The sequence below is a fragment of the Ilyonectria robusta genome (assembly GCF_021365365.1).
Source record: "Ilyonectria robusta strain PMI_751 chromosome Unknown BGZ61scaffold_5, whole genome shotgun sequence".
Lineage (NCBI taxonomy): Eukaryota > Fungi > Ascomycota > Sordariomycetes > Hypocreales > Nectriaceae > Ilyonectria > Ilyonectria robusta.
The window spans coordinates 1,998,162-2,014,733 of record NW_025764439.1 but is presented as its reverse complement, the minus strand read 5'-3'; the positions used below and the strand labels follow the sequence as shown (position 1 = coordinate 2,014,733).

The following is a 16,572-nucleotide window of genomic DNA, read 5'->3' as shown; positions in this document are numbered from 1 at the left end:
AGTGGATGGGAGACGGAACATGTTTGTTCTCACACATGTCGCCATGTTACCGACGACTGTTCATGGTGGACGGCATTGCTCCATCCCACTTCGATCATGAAGATGCAGATTGTAGGAATCACAGTGCAAGACCTCTGGGTCCCAGTGGCCGCTTAGGGTGGAAGTGACGAAACCACAATGATTGCCCCGTCTAGCGCCAAGGCAAGGCCAGTTCGGAGCAGCAACAAACGGACATTGTATGCCGCACATTGACTTGCCCAATCGTGATGGAAGCATCCCTGTGCGCTCCCTCTTCTTATGAACCAACCCCCCTGGCAGACCCGAATGAAGGCCGAGGCTCCAACCAAAGCCTCAGGATAAGAGGGTGGGATCGTCGTTGGACTGTAGGGCATCCACTGGCTTGAGGAGCCCAAGTCTCCAAGACAATCCGTCGCGTAAGAGTCTCCTCATATTCCAGTGACTGTCACAATTGTCTTGTTTGGAACGACAACAGATGCACGTGCTCAACAGGAATATTTCCCCAAAGGTCATCATCTGGTTCAAACTCCCAGACCAGTGGCGAATTTCCGAGCAACCCAAGCAGCACCGTGCTCCTCGTACTCTTGTTTCGTGACAGCTAGTTTGTTTATTTGCGAGTGGTTGGCGAGGTTTGCTCCACCGTACCACGTATTGGTGATGGGGTCTGCTGGTCTAGCAACACGGACAATGCAATCATCGGGGACTCGTTGAACCACCTCCTTTTGCAGGCGCTGGATGAAGCCATCAAACAATGCATTGCCGCCCACAACCACAATGTTTGCCAACATGCTGGGCCAGAGACCTGCCGGGAGCTCATTCAATGAGTCTTGGATGAGGTCGGCCAAACCAGGTTGCCGGATCCCTGCGTCGGAGGGGCTGAAGATGAGTTCCGGTACCGCAAATCTCTCGTTGCGCAACGTCAATGCATCCTCCTCGGACTGTCCGGCTGCCTTTCTTGCTTTCGAGTGCCGGGCGGGTTCATATTCGCAGAGGACTCCTCTCGAGCGGGTATGAAAGTCTGGTAGGATATAGTCCTTGGCGAGACCACCTCCAGAAACAAAATCAGGACGTCGTTCTCCCCGCGTTCCCTTCCATGACTTTTCCATGTCGGACTTGAAATCGGACGTTACGTAGCAGGAAAGTTCCTTCATCTCGTTGACAATGTACGTATCGTTTCGCATGTCGAAGTGGCGGAGGGAGATGAGCCGTGTCAGATAGTTGGTCAGGACCTTGCCGCCGACATCGAGTCGTCGAATTGCCGACTGCAGTGGTCGGCCTTGCAGCAGGGGGGTGATGGTTGTGTGGGAATAGCCAGAGTCGATGACCATGACAGCTTCGGATGGTGTATTTGAGACTGTGGAGGCGTCCTTTGGAGTCTGGAAGATGCTCTGAATGTCGTGGTAGGCGTTGAATGTCGGACCTGTCCTGGTTAGCCTGCGACGGCAGCCTCATGCGCAATCCATACCTATTCCACGGTAATAGCTAGAAAAGCCATACTCCTCGAAAACGACCTGATCGCAGTTTGTCTCCAGCATCGGCAGCCCGTTGGGTGGCTCGCCCAAGATCAAGCGCGTCGCAGCCGGGTCGCATTTCATCGGGGCATTGTCGTCGAAGAACTCGTGGTCCCAGACCTCCTTCTGCGCCTCCCAGTTGACGATGAAGCCCTTCTCCACCGGCCGGCGAAACTGGATCTCTCCAAAGTCGCGGCACTTTTCGAGGTCCGAAGCGACGTAGACCTTCCTCGAGCGGTCGCGGGCGATGCAGTTGGGGATGATGCGAGGCTCGTCGATTTTGCCGCCGCGCACGAAGCCGGCCTTGAGCGTGTCGGCGCCATTGTCGATGACGAGCGTCGTGGTCGGCGCTTTTGGTCCCGCGGGTTTGGCCCGGCGTCCTCCAGCCATGCTTCTTGTCGAAATTAAAGGTGCATGTGAAGATGGATGTGAGAATTGACTAAACGCGACTTGACGTGGGATGTCCGATTACGTAAGCCATCAAGTCATGATACCCTGCATGGCTTCTTCGTGATCACCAAGGACTTCTTCCACAATATCAAATGTCATAATTGCTAAATAAAATTGCAATTAATAATTACAGTCCCCGTACTGGTTTTCACTAATATTACTAGAGTACTGCACCAACAACAGGTCCCCAATAACCGGATTGAAAACCACTCCTCTCTGAAGAACCGATTCAGTATCCCGTAAATGTTCAATATTCACTCGATATGTTCTGATAAACAAAAAATTCGTCCATCTGATTTGTGAATCCACTGCAAGTCTTCTTCGTAATGTCTCTGACGAAGCCAACACCAGCGAGACTTCTTAATAGTATGCCTTTTCGTCAGATTCGTGAACCTCAAATGCCAGGGCCTTCGTGTAGAGTCGAAGATAATCCAAAATTCAACCAGCGGCGTGTAGGAGCGAAACCAATTACGAATATATTTAAGAAATGATTTTTTTTGCTGATTTCGAGCAGCCACCATGCATATAAGCATGTGGTCGAGACGAGAATAGGTTATAGACCGTGGGGTCAGGATGTGTTTAGAAGACATCTTGTCTATATATACCCTGAGCAGTTGTCTTATATGACGGTCAACTACTCAGCAGAATCCTTCTTTGATACCCCTTGAGACTCGTGAAGGCATATCTTGGCTCCTCTAGAAAAGCGGAACGCCTTTTGACGAGCAGGTTGTTCGACTCCTCAGGGATGTCCGGTGGGGATGCAGGGGGGTCCAGTGGGGATGCTGTGGTATGAGTCGTAAGCAGAGCGCAAGCAATGATGAGGAGAGTAGCTTTGATCTTCATGATTACTGCTGTTAGGGAGCAGTGATGTTTAGGTGGAAATTGCGGGAACGAGAAAGTGGTTGGATGGATTGTTTACAAAGGCATTAGGGAATGGTCTATTTATTTACTTAAGCCGCTAGAAGGGTTCATGCAAGGAGAAGCTTGAGGAAATACCAAGCGGCATTCAATTGGCCATTCTGGTCGACTCCGGCCTTTACACCCCTGGCACAGTGAAAATCATGTAGAACTCTGCCGTGAGACGGTTAAATAACGCTGGAACCCGGCAACAACATACTCAAGAAGATGTTGTTCGCGCCTCTCTCATTTGGTATTAAGCATAATGGGATCCCAGACTTTAGACGTAAACCAACGTCTAATCCCACTTCACCTCAAGCTAATCAAGGAGACATCTCCGTCGTTTGAAGCATTGATTTATTTCCATCTCACTACCATTGGACAATTCTAGTCCCACAGAGGGAGTGGTTGCCGAAATCACTAGTTGGCCTAATATTCATGCACGAGAAGCCTTGCTCGAAATATGTTCATGTTTAAGCATTAGAAAGGGCTAGAGATATTACGACATCCTACCACAGCACCACCGCCGTGCGGCACGGGAGCGGATAGACTCATACGAACGGGAGAACACTTGGTTCGGCTTAATATAGCTTAAGCTCAACTTCTGGAGATGCAGTGCGCAAGGTCAATTTCTTGGTGAAGCCTCAGAACTCGGATAGAGCTCAGCTATGCAGCGGAGAATCCCGCCTGGCCAAACACGATAAAAAGATTGGATGTGCATATGGATAGGTTCCAAGTTGCTGTTAGAGTTAGCGGGTGCTTTGCTCCATCAGCAATCGGTCCTTTAGCACTTGGCCGCTGCGACGACCTGGCAGAGAGTTGCATCAAGTATCACCGAGAAGAAGCCTCCCTGAATGTCGAAAGAAAGTAAATATTAAGTATTCGAACTATGGTTAACATGTGACGTAATTTCTTGCTCCAAAACTAACTTCTTGGTTGCCTCTTTAATCCAACACCCCTGACCCAGATTAAGCATGTTGTTCCGAACTCTCAGGGCGCCCAGGGGATACCTCACCAGCTTTAAATGGCTTCTTAGAAGTTTCTAGGAGGGAACAAGAACCCCTGATTTTGGAAATGGAAACTCTAACCTGACAATCCCACCGTCCTCATCCATGTCCACCAACATTCGATCCAACGGCTCCCCAGCGTGGTGAACCCAGTCACGAATAGTCCAGGCCCAGCAGTTCTGATTCTGCAGCCCTCGCCTAGGAAGATCCGTGTTAAAGCTGGACATGAGGTCCGGTCGGAGATGCCAGATTTCGCGGATGATCAGCTTCCCATTGAATATGCTGTTGGTGGAGAGCCCCGTTGGGAAGATCTATATGGGAAGGAGGATTTCAGGGATAAAGTCGCCCATGATCGTGCACCAGACGTCCATTAGGCCGGAGACTAGATCAATTCCGTTGCGGTGGAGGGAGGATAGTACGAGGGAATCTCCGTCTTGAGACAGAGTGGCCTTGATTGGGGCATGAGTCTTTTCGTGGGAGGTGAAGTCCCGTTCGTAATTTTTCGCTTGATATCGTGATACCTTATCAACAACAGAGACAAAGGTCGACAATATCACATCTACGAGAAGCGGCGCAGCTTGCATCGGCCCAGCCGTCAAAACCACGATGGCAATTCTATAGTCGTCCACGAAGCTCAGTTGGCTTCGATATGCGGCCGTAGCACCATTCTTCCCACAAACGGCCACGGGATGTACATGGTCAGGGGTAAGGTCCGAAAGGCGAAGGATCTCCCAGGGCATCCCGGTCATGGAGTTGGGACCGCCCGCGAATGAGGCTGGCTTGAGCCATGCTTCGATCTCAGTTGTAGTTAAATCCAGGGTTCGTGATAGGAGGGCGTGGGCAAATTTTGACATGTCTGCCACTGAGGATACTAACCCTCCAGCTTTATTGGTCTCATATTAGCCTATTTTCCTTCTTTGTCGATGCATGGTCTTCACGTACGGAGTATTCGTTCCAAAATCAGCGCCCCAGCTACTGTCACCAGGGGGAATAACACCCTTCTCATCACCCACTGGCGAGGGAAACGTGTCTTGGAGGTTCAGTGGATCGGAAAAGATCTCTTGAACAAGTTGCGTGTAATTCTTCCCAGTGAACTTCTCGAAGGCCGATCCGACGTTGGCGAACCCAGTGTTGGAGTATTCAGGACGCTTCATGGGAGGGGCGACGGGATACAACTTGGTCATTCCGGCGAGGGCCTCTGCACAAATGATTAGTGCGAACGATCAAAGATATCTGTTCGTAACGTACGTTGGTCAGAACATTCTTTGTTGAGTTTCGCAACACCACAGGGCGGGAAATCACTGTCCTTCATAGGCGGAAGCCCATGCGCCAGATAGACGTCCTTTAGAGAATAGTGTTCGGAATAGCCATCTATCTCAGGTTAGTACGGTATACTGGGACTTTGTGAGACTTGAAATTCACTGGGGCCTCGCCAAGATGCGAGGCCAGCATTCGCAGGGTGATATTCTGCCACGGGATGGTCGAATTTGGGTCGTCGAGTGTGGGAAGAAACTCGGTGACGGGAGCATCCAGGTCAATACCGCTTTTGAGAAGGATGTAAACAGTCGTAACTTTTGAGATGGAGCCAATGAGGTACTGTGAGTTTCGGTCTAGGCTTTTTGTTCCTCGAGTGTTTTCTGGCGAAAGGTGGTGGTATGCCCAGATTGGAACGCCGGCGTTTTCTTGATCATGGCTGATGACGGCTAGCGAAAATGAGGAATTCTCCATGGCCCAGCCAGCTTCAATTGACCCAGAAACAGCAGCGTCAAGAGCTTTTGTTAGATTGGAGGCGGCCGTTTGGAAGATAGGAGACTCTGTGAGACATGTCGGTTTGGGCACATCTGGTCCCTCTGGCCGACAGTTGAGTGCCGGTGTCACAATTGACGGGGCGAGTGATAGGAAGGCAGTGAGTCTACTAGAAAAGGCCATTGCGATTGAGAGATGTTGTTAACGAGCTCACTGTATATATTGTTGAACAGGTGACCGTCTCCGGCTTACATGTATGCAGCCACAGCTTCCTGCCGTTCAGGGTTTTATAGGTTCCGGGATTCAATTCAATGGGAGCAAAACACGGGACCGGAAAGGATGTGATTGACATAGGGCCGGTCCGGTCTAGGCACTGGTTGGCCTGTCGTGTTGATCTGCATCGGTTTTATGCAGTGGCGTTGCGCCATGGGACTAGGAGCGGCATACGATGCAACAGCTACAGCTAAGTAGAGAGTCGTGGGATGCTCTTCAGGGTGATTATCTGAAGCACAACAACCAAGTATAAAGGGATACAGCACAGCAAATACTGCCATTACGACTACCGACTAAATCTTGGGCGTGTCTCTCACGCTGGGTATCAACCCCCACCTCTCACTAACAGCATCGCGCGGAACACTTCCCACGGCCGCCCGCGCATTCACAAACGACGGGCCGCCGCTCTCCCACGCGTAGTCCTTCCACCGCCCGAGGCTGGGCCACATCTTGTCCTTGACGATGCGCGCAATCTTTGTGCGCTGCGCGGCCTGCTGCTCCGGCTCGCCCGCCAGCCCGGCCACGCTGCTCCAGAGCGACCACGTCTCCTCCAGCTCGGCCACGCTCGACACGCCCATGACGCTGACGCCCAGGCGCGCCTCCGACACTGAGTCCCGGTCCGCGGTGGGGATCAACTTGGTGCCGAAGGGCGAGCCGGTGCGCGCCCAGTTCTCCAGCGCCCACCGGATGGATATCTCCTCGAGGTGCTCGCCCTCGTCGCGGGCAATCGTAGCCAGCGCATCGCACGCCTGGCGCAGCTCCTGGGGCGCAGGGTGCCACGCGCCCATGGGGCTGTTGTCGACGCCGCGGCTGGTCAGCAGTCCCATGCTCAGCATGCTGGCGTTGAGCAGGCACTCGACGCCGGCGCTGCGGAAGCGGTCCAGCAGGTGCTGCTCGCCCAGCCTGCTGTTCTGGACGCAGAAGTGGCTGTACGACAGGACAGCATCGAGCGGCTCGCCCGTCTCGCGCAGGATCATCTCGGCCAGCGCGGCCAGCGTGTCGACCGGGTAGCCGCTGATGCCCACATAGCGAATCAGGCCCTGGTCGCGCAGCTTGCGCAGCTCCGTCACAGCGGCCAGGACCTCCTGCGGCGACACGAACTCGACGTCGTGCGTGTACACCAGGTCCAGGTACGGCGTGGCGAGGCGCTCGAGGCTGCGGCACACGCTGTAGCGGATCCAGGCGGGCGAGTAGTCGAACTGGTCCCCCGCGATGCGGCCGGCCTTTGTGATGAGGAAATATCCCTCTCGCGGCGGCGGCGGCGTCAGCTTGCGCAGGGCGTCGCCGAGCAGCAGCTCCGACGGCCCGTAGTACGGCGACGTGTCGAAGCCCAGGATGTTGTGGGCGAGCGCGCGGCCGACGATCTCCGTGTAGGGCATGTGCGTCGGGTCCGGGTGGTACTGGTGGTTGAAGGTGGCCGTGCCGAGGATGAGCGGCGGGAGCACCTCGGAGAGAGGCTTTCGCATGACGGCGGCCATTGCGCCTGACCAGCAGAGCAAGCGGATATGGGATGTAGTAGACAGGATGCGACAGAGGCAAAAATTCGTCTTTCTCACGCTCTCCTACGTCGGTCCGGTGGAGGGGCGCGGTTGAGTGGGGGGCTTGATAATCGAGTTCGATATCGGGAGGGGGAGATCTCGGCGCGGTTCGGTTTTCGGACAGGCGCACAAGATCCGAGCTGAGCAGAGGTGAGTAGTCAGTGGGTTACGGGACAAGTGTCCTGGAAAACATCAATCATGAAAAGCAATCCAAAAGAGGAAGCTGTTCAGTTCAGTTCACCGCGATGCAAACAGCAGTCAAATTCACGGCCCGAATCCACACGAGAAATCCGATCGAAGCACAACCCAGCCCGCTCAACAATCGCAGCCGTAGCAAACCCACCGCTGCATCATGATTCATCAACAGAACCTATCGCCCTCGGCGCCCGAATACGACCGCCCGACTTGGACAAGCCAGACCAGTCCGGACCGACACCTTCGCGCGGGACAAATGCCAGGCGCCATCTGCTAGGCCGCTTGCGCCATAGCGGTGACACGCTGAAAAGGGGACCAAGGGAAACGGCCGTTGGGGGCACGTTTTGTCACGCAGGAGTGAAGATGTGGAGGAGAGAAAGCAAAACAGCAATCGCAGAAAGGAATGAAAATCGTCTTGGTTTTGCATGCGGCAGGGTTGCCATGTTATGTATAGCGGACAAGCCTGAAGCCGATCAGCAGGCCGCGATTCGATACGGCTCGGCCACCATGACGCCCTGGAGCCGAGCCGACCGATATGGCGCGTGTGACTATTTGCACCTGCATGTCATATCGTCACCGCCGTCCGTCACCAGTCGCCTGTCGCTTGTCGTCATGCCCGTCGGCTGCGCTTCGCCTTTCCGAGCTGGACCGGGATCCACGTCCGTCTTGTTTCCGCGCCGTCGTGGGAGATCGTCTGAGAATGGCCTCCGCCCTCCGCCAGAGAACCCATCTTCAAACCTGCGGCCATAAATCACCCCATTCCTGGCGCCATGGCTGGGACCACTGATGACGTTGACAGGGTGCCTCTAATGCGCCCATGTCTTGTATCCGTAGATGTCGACACGTTCCACGTCCAGGACGGTAAAATCAGGGCGGGTTTATTGGATCCGTAGATTATGCAAGGCCGGTACTCATGCACCGAAGTGGAAAACACATGGAAATCGTCAAACAATTGCATTGCATTAACCTGCGAATAGTGGTGAGTATCTGTACCTGAGTCGAGTTTCATCCCTTTGCTCCTTGGCTCAGAGCATAGCCTTACATCTTGTCCAACGACGAGAAAAAAGAAATCCTTTGCGCCGCACAATCCATCGTCATCAATCCTAGCCAATTTGAACCCCCAACATGGCCCTAAACACCACAGGTCCTAGTCTCAGCCTGGTTGCCTGTCTTGCTTTCGCACGACCCGTCATATGTGCCAATCCCGTTGTTCCAGGGACTGCAATGCACTCTCAACGCCCGAGGTCATCTGCACTGCAGGCAAGCCCAGCAACCCCCTCGGCGACGGGTGTCAATGATTTTTCAAGTGTTATCCATCATCATCACCGATATCCGTCTCCTTGTCGGCCAGTTCATGCGTGTCCTGCTAAGACCCTCACCGCCGCTGCGGGCGTATCCACGAGCCTCGGACCCTTGCAGTTAGAGACGCGTGAGGCCGCGACCTCGAGAGACGCACCCTAATCATTCGGTTAATATTAGACGCTGATAGCCAGGGACCAGGACCAGGTGGCCATGTGGCAAGGTATGACGCCGACAACTTACAATCGCACTGCAGGCATTGTCAGCACATGGTCACAGAGCGGTGCAGGGAGATGCCGGTGCAACTTACGAAAGATTCGGTCGAGCCCTCGTTGTGAGTGAGGCAGTACCCGCCACAGCACTTCTTGCAGACTTTCTGCGTGCGCTCGATGCACTCGTCGCACTGATATCATGGTCAGCCAGGGGCTCAGGGCACGTTGGCCATATTTTATGGGCCGGTGGGGATTATTCTAGAAAAAAAACTAACACTTCTACCGCATTCCCAGCAGCTTCGGGAAATTCTAGGCTGTTTTGGTTCTCAACGTCAGCGCATGTCGTGGCCATGAGGGGATCGCGCCTTGATAATCTGCCGTCACCCTGGAAGCATCACCATGACAGCAAACAGTGCATACAATTTCGAGGGGCCAGCAGCTAGTTAAAAGCGAGTTCGGGCGGCCCCCGCGGTCATCTGGATGACGATGCGCGTCTGGTCGATGATCCATCGCCGATGGTGCATGGCTTACAGAGACCCTTTCGTACCTTGGATTTGGCCACCGTCCACTCGGCGTCGGTGTTGTCGAGCGAGCTCCAGCCGCCTTCGTAGTCGACAACGACGACCTGCTCGCCCATGCCCTGGCCGGGGAGGTAGTAGCACGACTCGCACCACCACTTGTTGCAGCACACGCAGAAGCGCTCCGTGAGGCAGTCGCCGCACCGGGCCGTGAAGGCCTGGGCGCCTGGGGCCGGCATCGTGGCCGCCTGGACCGACGATGCCAGGATGGGCGGCGGGGCCAGCAGAGGGAGGCATGACGGGTGGGTCGTGTCTGGATGCATCAGGCCCTCGGGCGCTTTGCCGCAGGATGCGCAGCCGCCCACGGCGAAGGTGGCCGTGGCCGGGCCGCATCCAGACGGGTGCGTCGACTGGCCATACACGGGCGAGTTTCGGTGACGCGGGCCCTGGCACAGCACCGCGTCGAAGGCGATGAGCCCCTGGCACGCCAGCAGGCAGTTGGCCCAGTCGAGCTCGATGGGGTTGGTCACCATCCGGCCCTTTTTGAACCACCAGGCATCGCCCTCGCCCTCGCTGTGGAGCGACGCCGCGAGCGCCTTGTGGCTCTTGTGGTTCCATCCCGCGCTGATGGACTCCTGCGAGACGGCCGGCGCCGGGAGCGCGGGCGTCGAGGCGGCGGCGTCCTTGGACCCGAAGCAGTAGAGGCCCTTGAGTCGGGGCATGCCGTCGGGGCGCGAACTGCGACAGGCGTAGGTCAGCGCGGCGCGCAGCTTGCCCTGGTTCATGTGCTTGACATCGCGGATCGACAGCAATCGCACGTTGTATGACGGGTCGTTGATGATTTCGTGGCACATCTCGGCCGTGACCGAGAGGCCGTCGAGGATCAATGACTGGACATCTCGAAGGAGGTCCCGCTGGCGGAGGGTGGAGAAGACGCCCCTCAAGGGTCCGGAGTAGAAGCTGAGAAAGTGGAGTGAGTAAATGGTGAGGAATAATAGATACTAGGCTATACGCTGGATGGCAATTAATTATAAAAAATAATTCACACTCACTCATCTTCCGTCAGGTAGTCGACGAGCTGGACATTGTGCCACACAAGGTCGTTGTCGATTTCAATCTCCTTGGTCTCGGGCTGGGCAGTCTTGACGTGGGTGAGGTCGAGGTGGCGAAAGACGCCGGGGGTCTCGTAGATCAAGTAGCGGAAGGCACGGCAAGTCGCAGCGAGGTTCAGCAAACCAGATACCGGCAGATACGGGATGGTGTTGCGGAGGACGAGGGAATTGCTGAGGGCGTCGAAGAGGGTCAAGATCGATGGTTGGATCTCTACGCGCGTGTGGTCGTCGGCAATAACTTGGGTCATGTCAGGCTTCGAAAGACCCAGAACGCAGGAGGAAGGACAGTATTAGGAATGAATGACGGCCCTTCTGTGAAGGAGGGCGATCAGGAAAGGGGGGATTAAGGGGGGTTGAAGATGCAAGATGCAAGATGGGAAAGAGGAAGAGGAGGAGAAGGAGTCGCGCATATGGCGGACAAGGCTGCGAAGATATTCATTCATAGCTGGGCTCATCAAAGCTGGGCGGACTAATAAGACAGGAATAAGACAGGTTGCGCGACAAGGAAGCTCCAGCAGGGGGGGTACGAGGTACATTGGGACGGGACATGGGGGACATGGGGGTCAGGGTAGCGGGGGGTGGTCCATTCGCTGGAACGGGGGGGGGATGGAATGGGTGCGTAAGTTGTGAGAGGGCATGGGGATGGCACAGGTTGGATGGCATGAGATGAGATGGGATTGGCGAGGTTGTGCATGTTGGGGTGGTTTCGTTCTGGTACGGGAGGGTGGGTGTTGGCGTTTCTACTAGGGAGAATGACCCAGGCAGTACAGAGTATGATAGGTGCGAATGGGCGTTCCAACAGCGGATTACACGGAGCACGGGGGGCCAGCGACTGACGGAGCATAGTGGACCAGCGCCGGCCGGACCGGAGAGAACAGTGAGAGTGGGCATCCAGAGTAAGTGGTTAGTGGGCGTGGGGAGGGCGACGAGGAGAGTGTGTGAGGGAGCTTGCACCGCGTCGACAGGGTGGCAGCAGGACCGGGAAGGGGGGCGGATGGCACGGGCTGCTGTGTGTTGAGTGTTGTTGAGTGTGTGAGGTGTGCGTCTTGTCGAGATCGGCCCGTAGGAAGAGGGGGGAGGGGGCAGCTTGCTGAGGAGTATTCACAGTTGGGCCATAGGACTAGGACTAGGAGGTGTGGAGTTGAGCGTCTGCATGCGCGTGTGAGTCTTGCCCTCTTTTTTCTTTTTCTCCTTGAGCATCTCGTCCCGTGCCGGCTGAATCTGATGCCATCTAGAGCACGGCATTCTTGTCCTGAGTTTCTTATCGCAGCCTGTCTTAGGCGCACCATTCCAGGGCCTGCGGGGCGAGGCGAATGGGCGCCCTCGACGTAATGCGATGACGGTGCATGGCTACGGCCGACCTCCCTGCCGACCATGACTCTTGTCCTTTGTCGGTGGTTGTCTGGCTGTGCTGATCAGGGTTGTGATGTTTGCTTGGCTGTCTCGTTCTTGGAACTTCCCCAGCATCCAACCGCCCATCCTCCTGCACAGCTGCGACAAAGAGACAGGATGGCACGGAGCAGCACCCATGATGCCGCCCTGGAACAGACCTTCGACAGGGCGTGCTAGTGCCGCTCACATGTCGCCCGTCCAGCGGCCGTAGCAGGACATTACAGCAGGCGTCCAGAGATGCTCATCCCTGCGCGAGATTAGCGCCGTTGCCGCTCTTACACGGAGGAAACAAAGCACCCAGCACACACCTCCCCTCACCTCCGCCCCAGATCTGATCGTATTATTACTGCAATTTATGTAACAACTCAATAGGGGCCGTCTTCGGGGAGTTCACCATACCCGCGCCAAGCGCCTATATTCCAAGACATACACCGGCACTAAGAAGCAGTCCAAGCTGGATCCTATCTTGGACCCTCGCCGGCCGCATCTCGCACCGAGTCCCAAGTCGTCCAACCGACCCTAGGCCCGAGTCTAGCACCCAGCTACTCGCCCGCCTATCTTGCCAAAGCCACACGCGCCTTGCATTTCTGTTTGCACCTCTCACCAAGCCCCTTTATTTCGTTTCTCGTACTCGTACTATACGGACTTGGTCGATAACCTTTAACCTAACCCAGCGACCCTTGAAATATTGGTGACGTGGAAGTCGACGCAATCTCCTTCGCAGCCGCCATAGTTCAGCCGAGTCTGTGCCTACTGTTGATGTAGGTCTTTCCCACAAAATTCATCATCGACTTCTCTGCCATGTATTCGATCAGCGAGAGGGGTTGTGGTGCCCAACACTTCTGGTTGGGTCTTCCGCAACCTCTTTGACCAATCGATGCATCCTGGTCTGAGGGGAAGAGGAGGCTCTAGACATACCCTCGACCACTAAGCACGTTATGCAAGAGACAAAGTAACACCCAACAGTATTTCAGGCTTTGGTGAAGAGCCCATCTACGCAAGCACCAGTCTCCAAAGGGCCAAGGGCAAAGCCTCTGGCAGGTGGAAAGGGCCGAGACAGTCAACACAGGGAACTTCCTAGTCCCAATTATGCATAATACCGGCCAAGACACGGACAGCTTCATTCCCAACCGGGCGGCGTCTCACCCTCACTGCGTACGTAGTAAAGCGGCGACGCCCCACGCTGGCAAAGTGGGAACATCTTTGACCTGATCAACGTACCAGAATCCGGGGGGTCCGCCGCCGATCGAACCAAGCTCGGGCGAGTGGGGTCCATGCCGCCAAGCGACAGGCCGCAAGCCTCATCATGGCCTCAAGCTGGCTCCAGCTCTGCCCCCCTCGTCTCCCTTGAAGCTTGTCCTGGATCATGATAGCTCGACTGGCCGTGGTGTTGCCAGCAAGTCTCATGCGCTTCGGTTTTCTTTTTTGGGATCATGGCTGCACGGCCCTGCTTGGCAGGTTAGACGTGTGTTACGGAGCTGCTGGCGGTGCGTCGTCGTCATGGCTGCGGCCGAGGGGCCTTTGTGCATCTGGCCATCTGTGTTGTTTCTTTTGCGGGGGAGAGATCTGAGCAACGTGAAGCCACTCAACACCGGAGAACCCTTGGTGATCAGCCGGGGAGGATGCCTGAGACAAGGCGATGGCACACACTGGCTTGACCGCCATCATGACGGCGAGCCTCGCCGGGCCGCCGTCACATCACCCCCAAGTCGGGTTTCTTCCCGGCCGGCTCCCAACTCCGTCTCCAGCGAAGCTTGCTGAGGTCAGTCGCCAGCAAGAGGAGAGGCGCTCAGGGCAGCCAAGCTGAGGGTGTGCACCGCATTCCATCGGTTCGATCGGTTCCAACCGTTCGTCGGTTCCATCTGCCATCGGCCGGCCTTCGTGCCTTAGTTCCGCCGCTTGCTGTCCGCCCGCCGCCCGCTACCGGTGCCGAGCTGGTGCGGTGCTCCACGCATGCATGCCCGGGTACTTGATGCTGGGTCGCTGTGGCGGTGGGTATGCACCATGTCGTTGCGGAGGAGCATTATTGCGTCGATGCGCCCTCGTGTTGGAGCTAGGCTGCTCCCCAGTGCTTCGTCTGCGTCCTCGCGATGCGGCCTCTACCCGGTGGAGATAAATTAGTCCGACCCCACGTGCCTCCCATCAACTTGGCGAGCCCTAGCATGGAAGCTAACTCAAATTACTTACCCTAGAGCTGGACCCTTGATTTTCCACGTGACTGTTTGCCCCTCCATGATGCTTCCTGATTCGGGTAGAACGTCACCGAATCCGCTGACTGAGCATCGCCGCAGGCGGCAACACATGCGATGACAAGAAGAACAGTCCTCGCCCGCCACTGAATTCCCGTCTTGACCTCGCCTATGATATGGACAACTCCTATTAGACGTCACCGCTCGAGTTACCTTCTACATAGCTCCAACCCGTCGCCCTGACCCCGCCATCAACCATCTTCGCCTTGTGCCCAACCACCTAAAACCAAGCGCCTGGGAATCAGAATTGGGTTGCGCCCAGCACCATGGACGAACCGGCCCCATTGAAATGGTCGGAGTCTTTCCCAGTCCTCCATCCATCCGTTATATCCTCCAAGAATCTTCGCGGCGACAAGATCCTCCTCCCCCAGTCTGCCCTCGAGCAGCTTCTTACAGCTGCGAGATCCCGACCCCCAGCTTCTCCCGACCACTTCGGCCGTTACCCGTCCATCGCAAGCCGCTCAATTGATCCCGAGAGCTCGCACCAGCTTCCAAATCCTCTCATATTCCGTCTCGTTAACCCGAAGAACAACAATGCCGTGTACGCCGGCATCCGCGAGTTTTCTGCTTCAGAAGGGGTGGTAGGGTTAAGCCCTTTTTTGACAGAAGCTCTGGGACTTCAAGATGAAGACTTTATTCCTGCCAGTCGCTCAGATGCTGCCGATTCTAACGACGGAGTGGAGGCCAATGGTCAGGATATGGAACTCGATGGTGTCCAGGTTAGGGTTGAGGCCCGGCAACTTCAAAAGGGAACATACGTGAGGCTGCGCCCGCTTGAAGCAGGCTATAACCCCGACGACTGGAAACCACTCCTCGAGAGACAACTACGCGATAGCTTCACGACCCTCAGTAAGGGCACCATGTTGGCGGTCAAGGGCGTTCAGGGTGAAGAGTTCAAGCTACTGGTGGATAAGGTCGCCCCCGAAGGAGACGCTATCTGTGTTGTGGATACTGACCTCGAGGTGGACATTGAAGCCCTTGACGAAGAACAGGCCCGAGAGACGCTGAGACGGATCATGGATAAACCAGCGAGGGGAAGTGGGAATGGGACCTCAGCAGGTGGCGAGGTCGATATCTGGAAACCCGTTGAAGGGCAAGTTCTCCCTGGAGAATACGTCGACTATGTTCTACCATCGTGGAATCGATCACAGCCCCTCGTGGTTGAGTTGACTGTTGGCGAGAATACGGATGCGCTCGATCTGTTCGTCACGCCCAAGTCTTCTCAACAGCGGGCACTACCACGAGAATTGGTCCATGTGTTTGGTGACTTTTCGCCTGCGACAAATGGCACGAAGACAATCACTCTATCCCCGTCCAATGTGGAGCTGGAAGGTGCAGAGAAAATCCTCATCTCTATCCATGGTTACAACCGTTCAGGTCCGGCAGATTCAACGACACCGATTCAGTACAGCCTTCGGGCTAAGGCTGCCGTCCCAAATGGTAGCAGTGTTAACCCTATCGAAGTTGATGCAGACGAGCACTCTCCCGACGATGCGCAGTGCGGCAACTGCTTTCAATGGGTTCCCAAGCGAACCATGGTTCTGCATGAGAACTTTTGTCGACGAAACAACATTCTGTGCCCCCATTGCAAGTCGGTATTCAAGAAAGGCTCTCCTGAGTGGGACGAACACTGGCATTGCGACAAGGACGCCGCTCACGGAAACTCTGCCTTCAGTCGGATGAAGCACGACGACGTCTTCCACACGCACCGCCAATGCCCTTCGTGCGAATTCTCCACCAATTCAATCCCTGACCTCGCGAGACATCAGACCAGCGTCTGTCCCGGAAAAATCATCCTCTGTCGGTTCTGCCACTTGGAAGTTCCTCAAGAAGGCGACCCATTCAACCCAAGTCCCGAGGTGGTTCTTTCAGGCATGACGGCTCACGAGCTAGCTGATGGTGCTCGGACGACAGAGTGCCATCTCTGCAACAAAATTGTTCGCCTACGCGATATGGAAACACACCTAAAGCATCACGAGCTCGACAAGGTTTCTCGAGTGAAGCCCCCGATCTGTCGCAATGCAAACTGCGGAAGAACGTTATACGGGGTAGGTTCTAGGGGGCAGGTTAACCAGGTAGCCTCGCAAAGCCAGGCAGGGAACGTCATTAGCTTATGCTCCATCTGCTTCGGGCCGCTCTATGTGAGCATGCACGA

General features: G+C 55.6%; 4 protein-coding genes across 4 annotated transcripts; all 4 read right to left on the bottom strand.

Annotated features, from left to right (window-relative positions):
• Nucleotides 1-539: 539 nt before the first annotated feature.
• Nucleotides 540-1,919, bottom strand: BGZ61DRAFT_346298 (actin family; the record flags this gene model as incomplete). Its single annotated transcript, XM_046239860.1, has 2 exons — nucleotides 540-1,438; nucleotides 1,484-1,919. The coding sequence occupies 2 exons, from the start codon at nucleotides 1,917-1,919 to the stop codon at nucleotides 540-542; spliced, it is 1,335 nt and encodes a 444-aa protein (XP_046107874.1).
• A 2,275-nt stretch (nucleotides 1,920-4,194) lies between these two features.
• BGZ61DRAFT_529984 (beta-lactamase/transpeptidase-like protein) lies at nucleotides 4,195-5,812 on the bottom strand (the record flags this gene model as incomplete). The annotated part of the gene is made up of 4 exons (XM_046253488.1): nucleotides 4,195-4,766; nucleotides 4,860-5,081; nucleotides 5,132-5,225; nucleotides 5,279-5,812. 4 exons carry the CDS (start codon nucleotides 5,810-5,812, stop codon nucleotides 4,195-4,197), a joined length of 1,422 nt encoding a protein of 473 aa, XP_046107873.1.
• A 383-nt stretch (nucleotides 5,813-6,195) lies between these two features.
• Nucleotides 6,196-7,368, bottom strand: BGZ61DRAFT_346227 (Aldo/keto reductase family-domain-containing protein; the record flags this gene model as incomplete). The annotated part of the gene is made up of 1 exon (XM_046239854.1): nucleotides 6,196-7,368. The coding sequence occupies one exon, from the start codon at nucleotides 7,366-7,368 to the stop codon at nucleotides 6,196-6,198; it is 1,173 nt and encodes a 390-aa protein (XP_046107872.1).
• Nucleotides 7,369-8,577: 1,209 nt separating this feature from the next.
• BGZ61DRAFT_447058 (uncharacterized protein) lies at nucleotides 8,578-11,306 on the bottom strand. The gene is made up of 6 exons (XM_046245285.1): nucleotides 10,717-11,306; nucleotides 9,694-10,624; nucleotides 9,422-9,460; nucleotides 9,245-9,337; nucleotides 9,178-9,184; nucleotides 8,578-9,092 (listed from the first exon to the last, which is right to left on the bottom strand). Exons 1-6 carry the CDS (start codon nucleotides 11,022-11,024, stop codon nucleotides 9,055-9,057), a joined length of 1,416 nt encoding a protein of 471 aa, XP_046107871.1. The 5' UTR covers nucleotides 11,025-11,306; the 3' UTR covers nucleotides 8,578-9,054.
• Nucleotides 11,307-16,572: the final 5,266 nt, after the last annotated feature.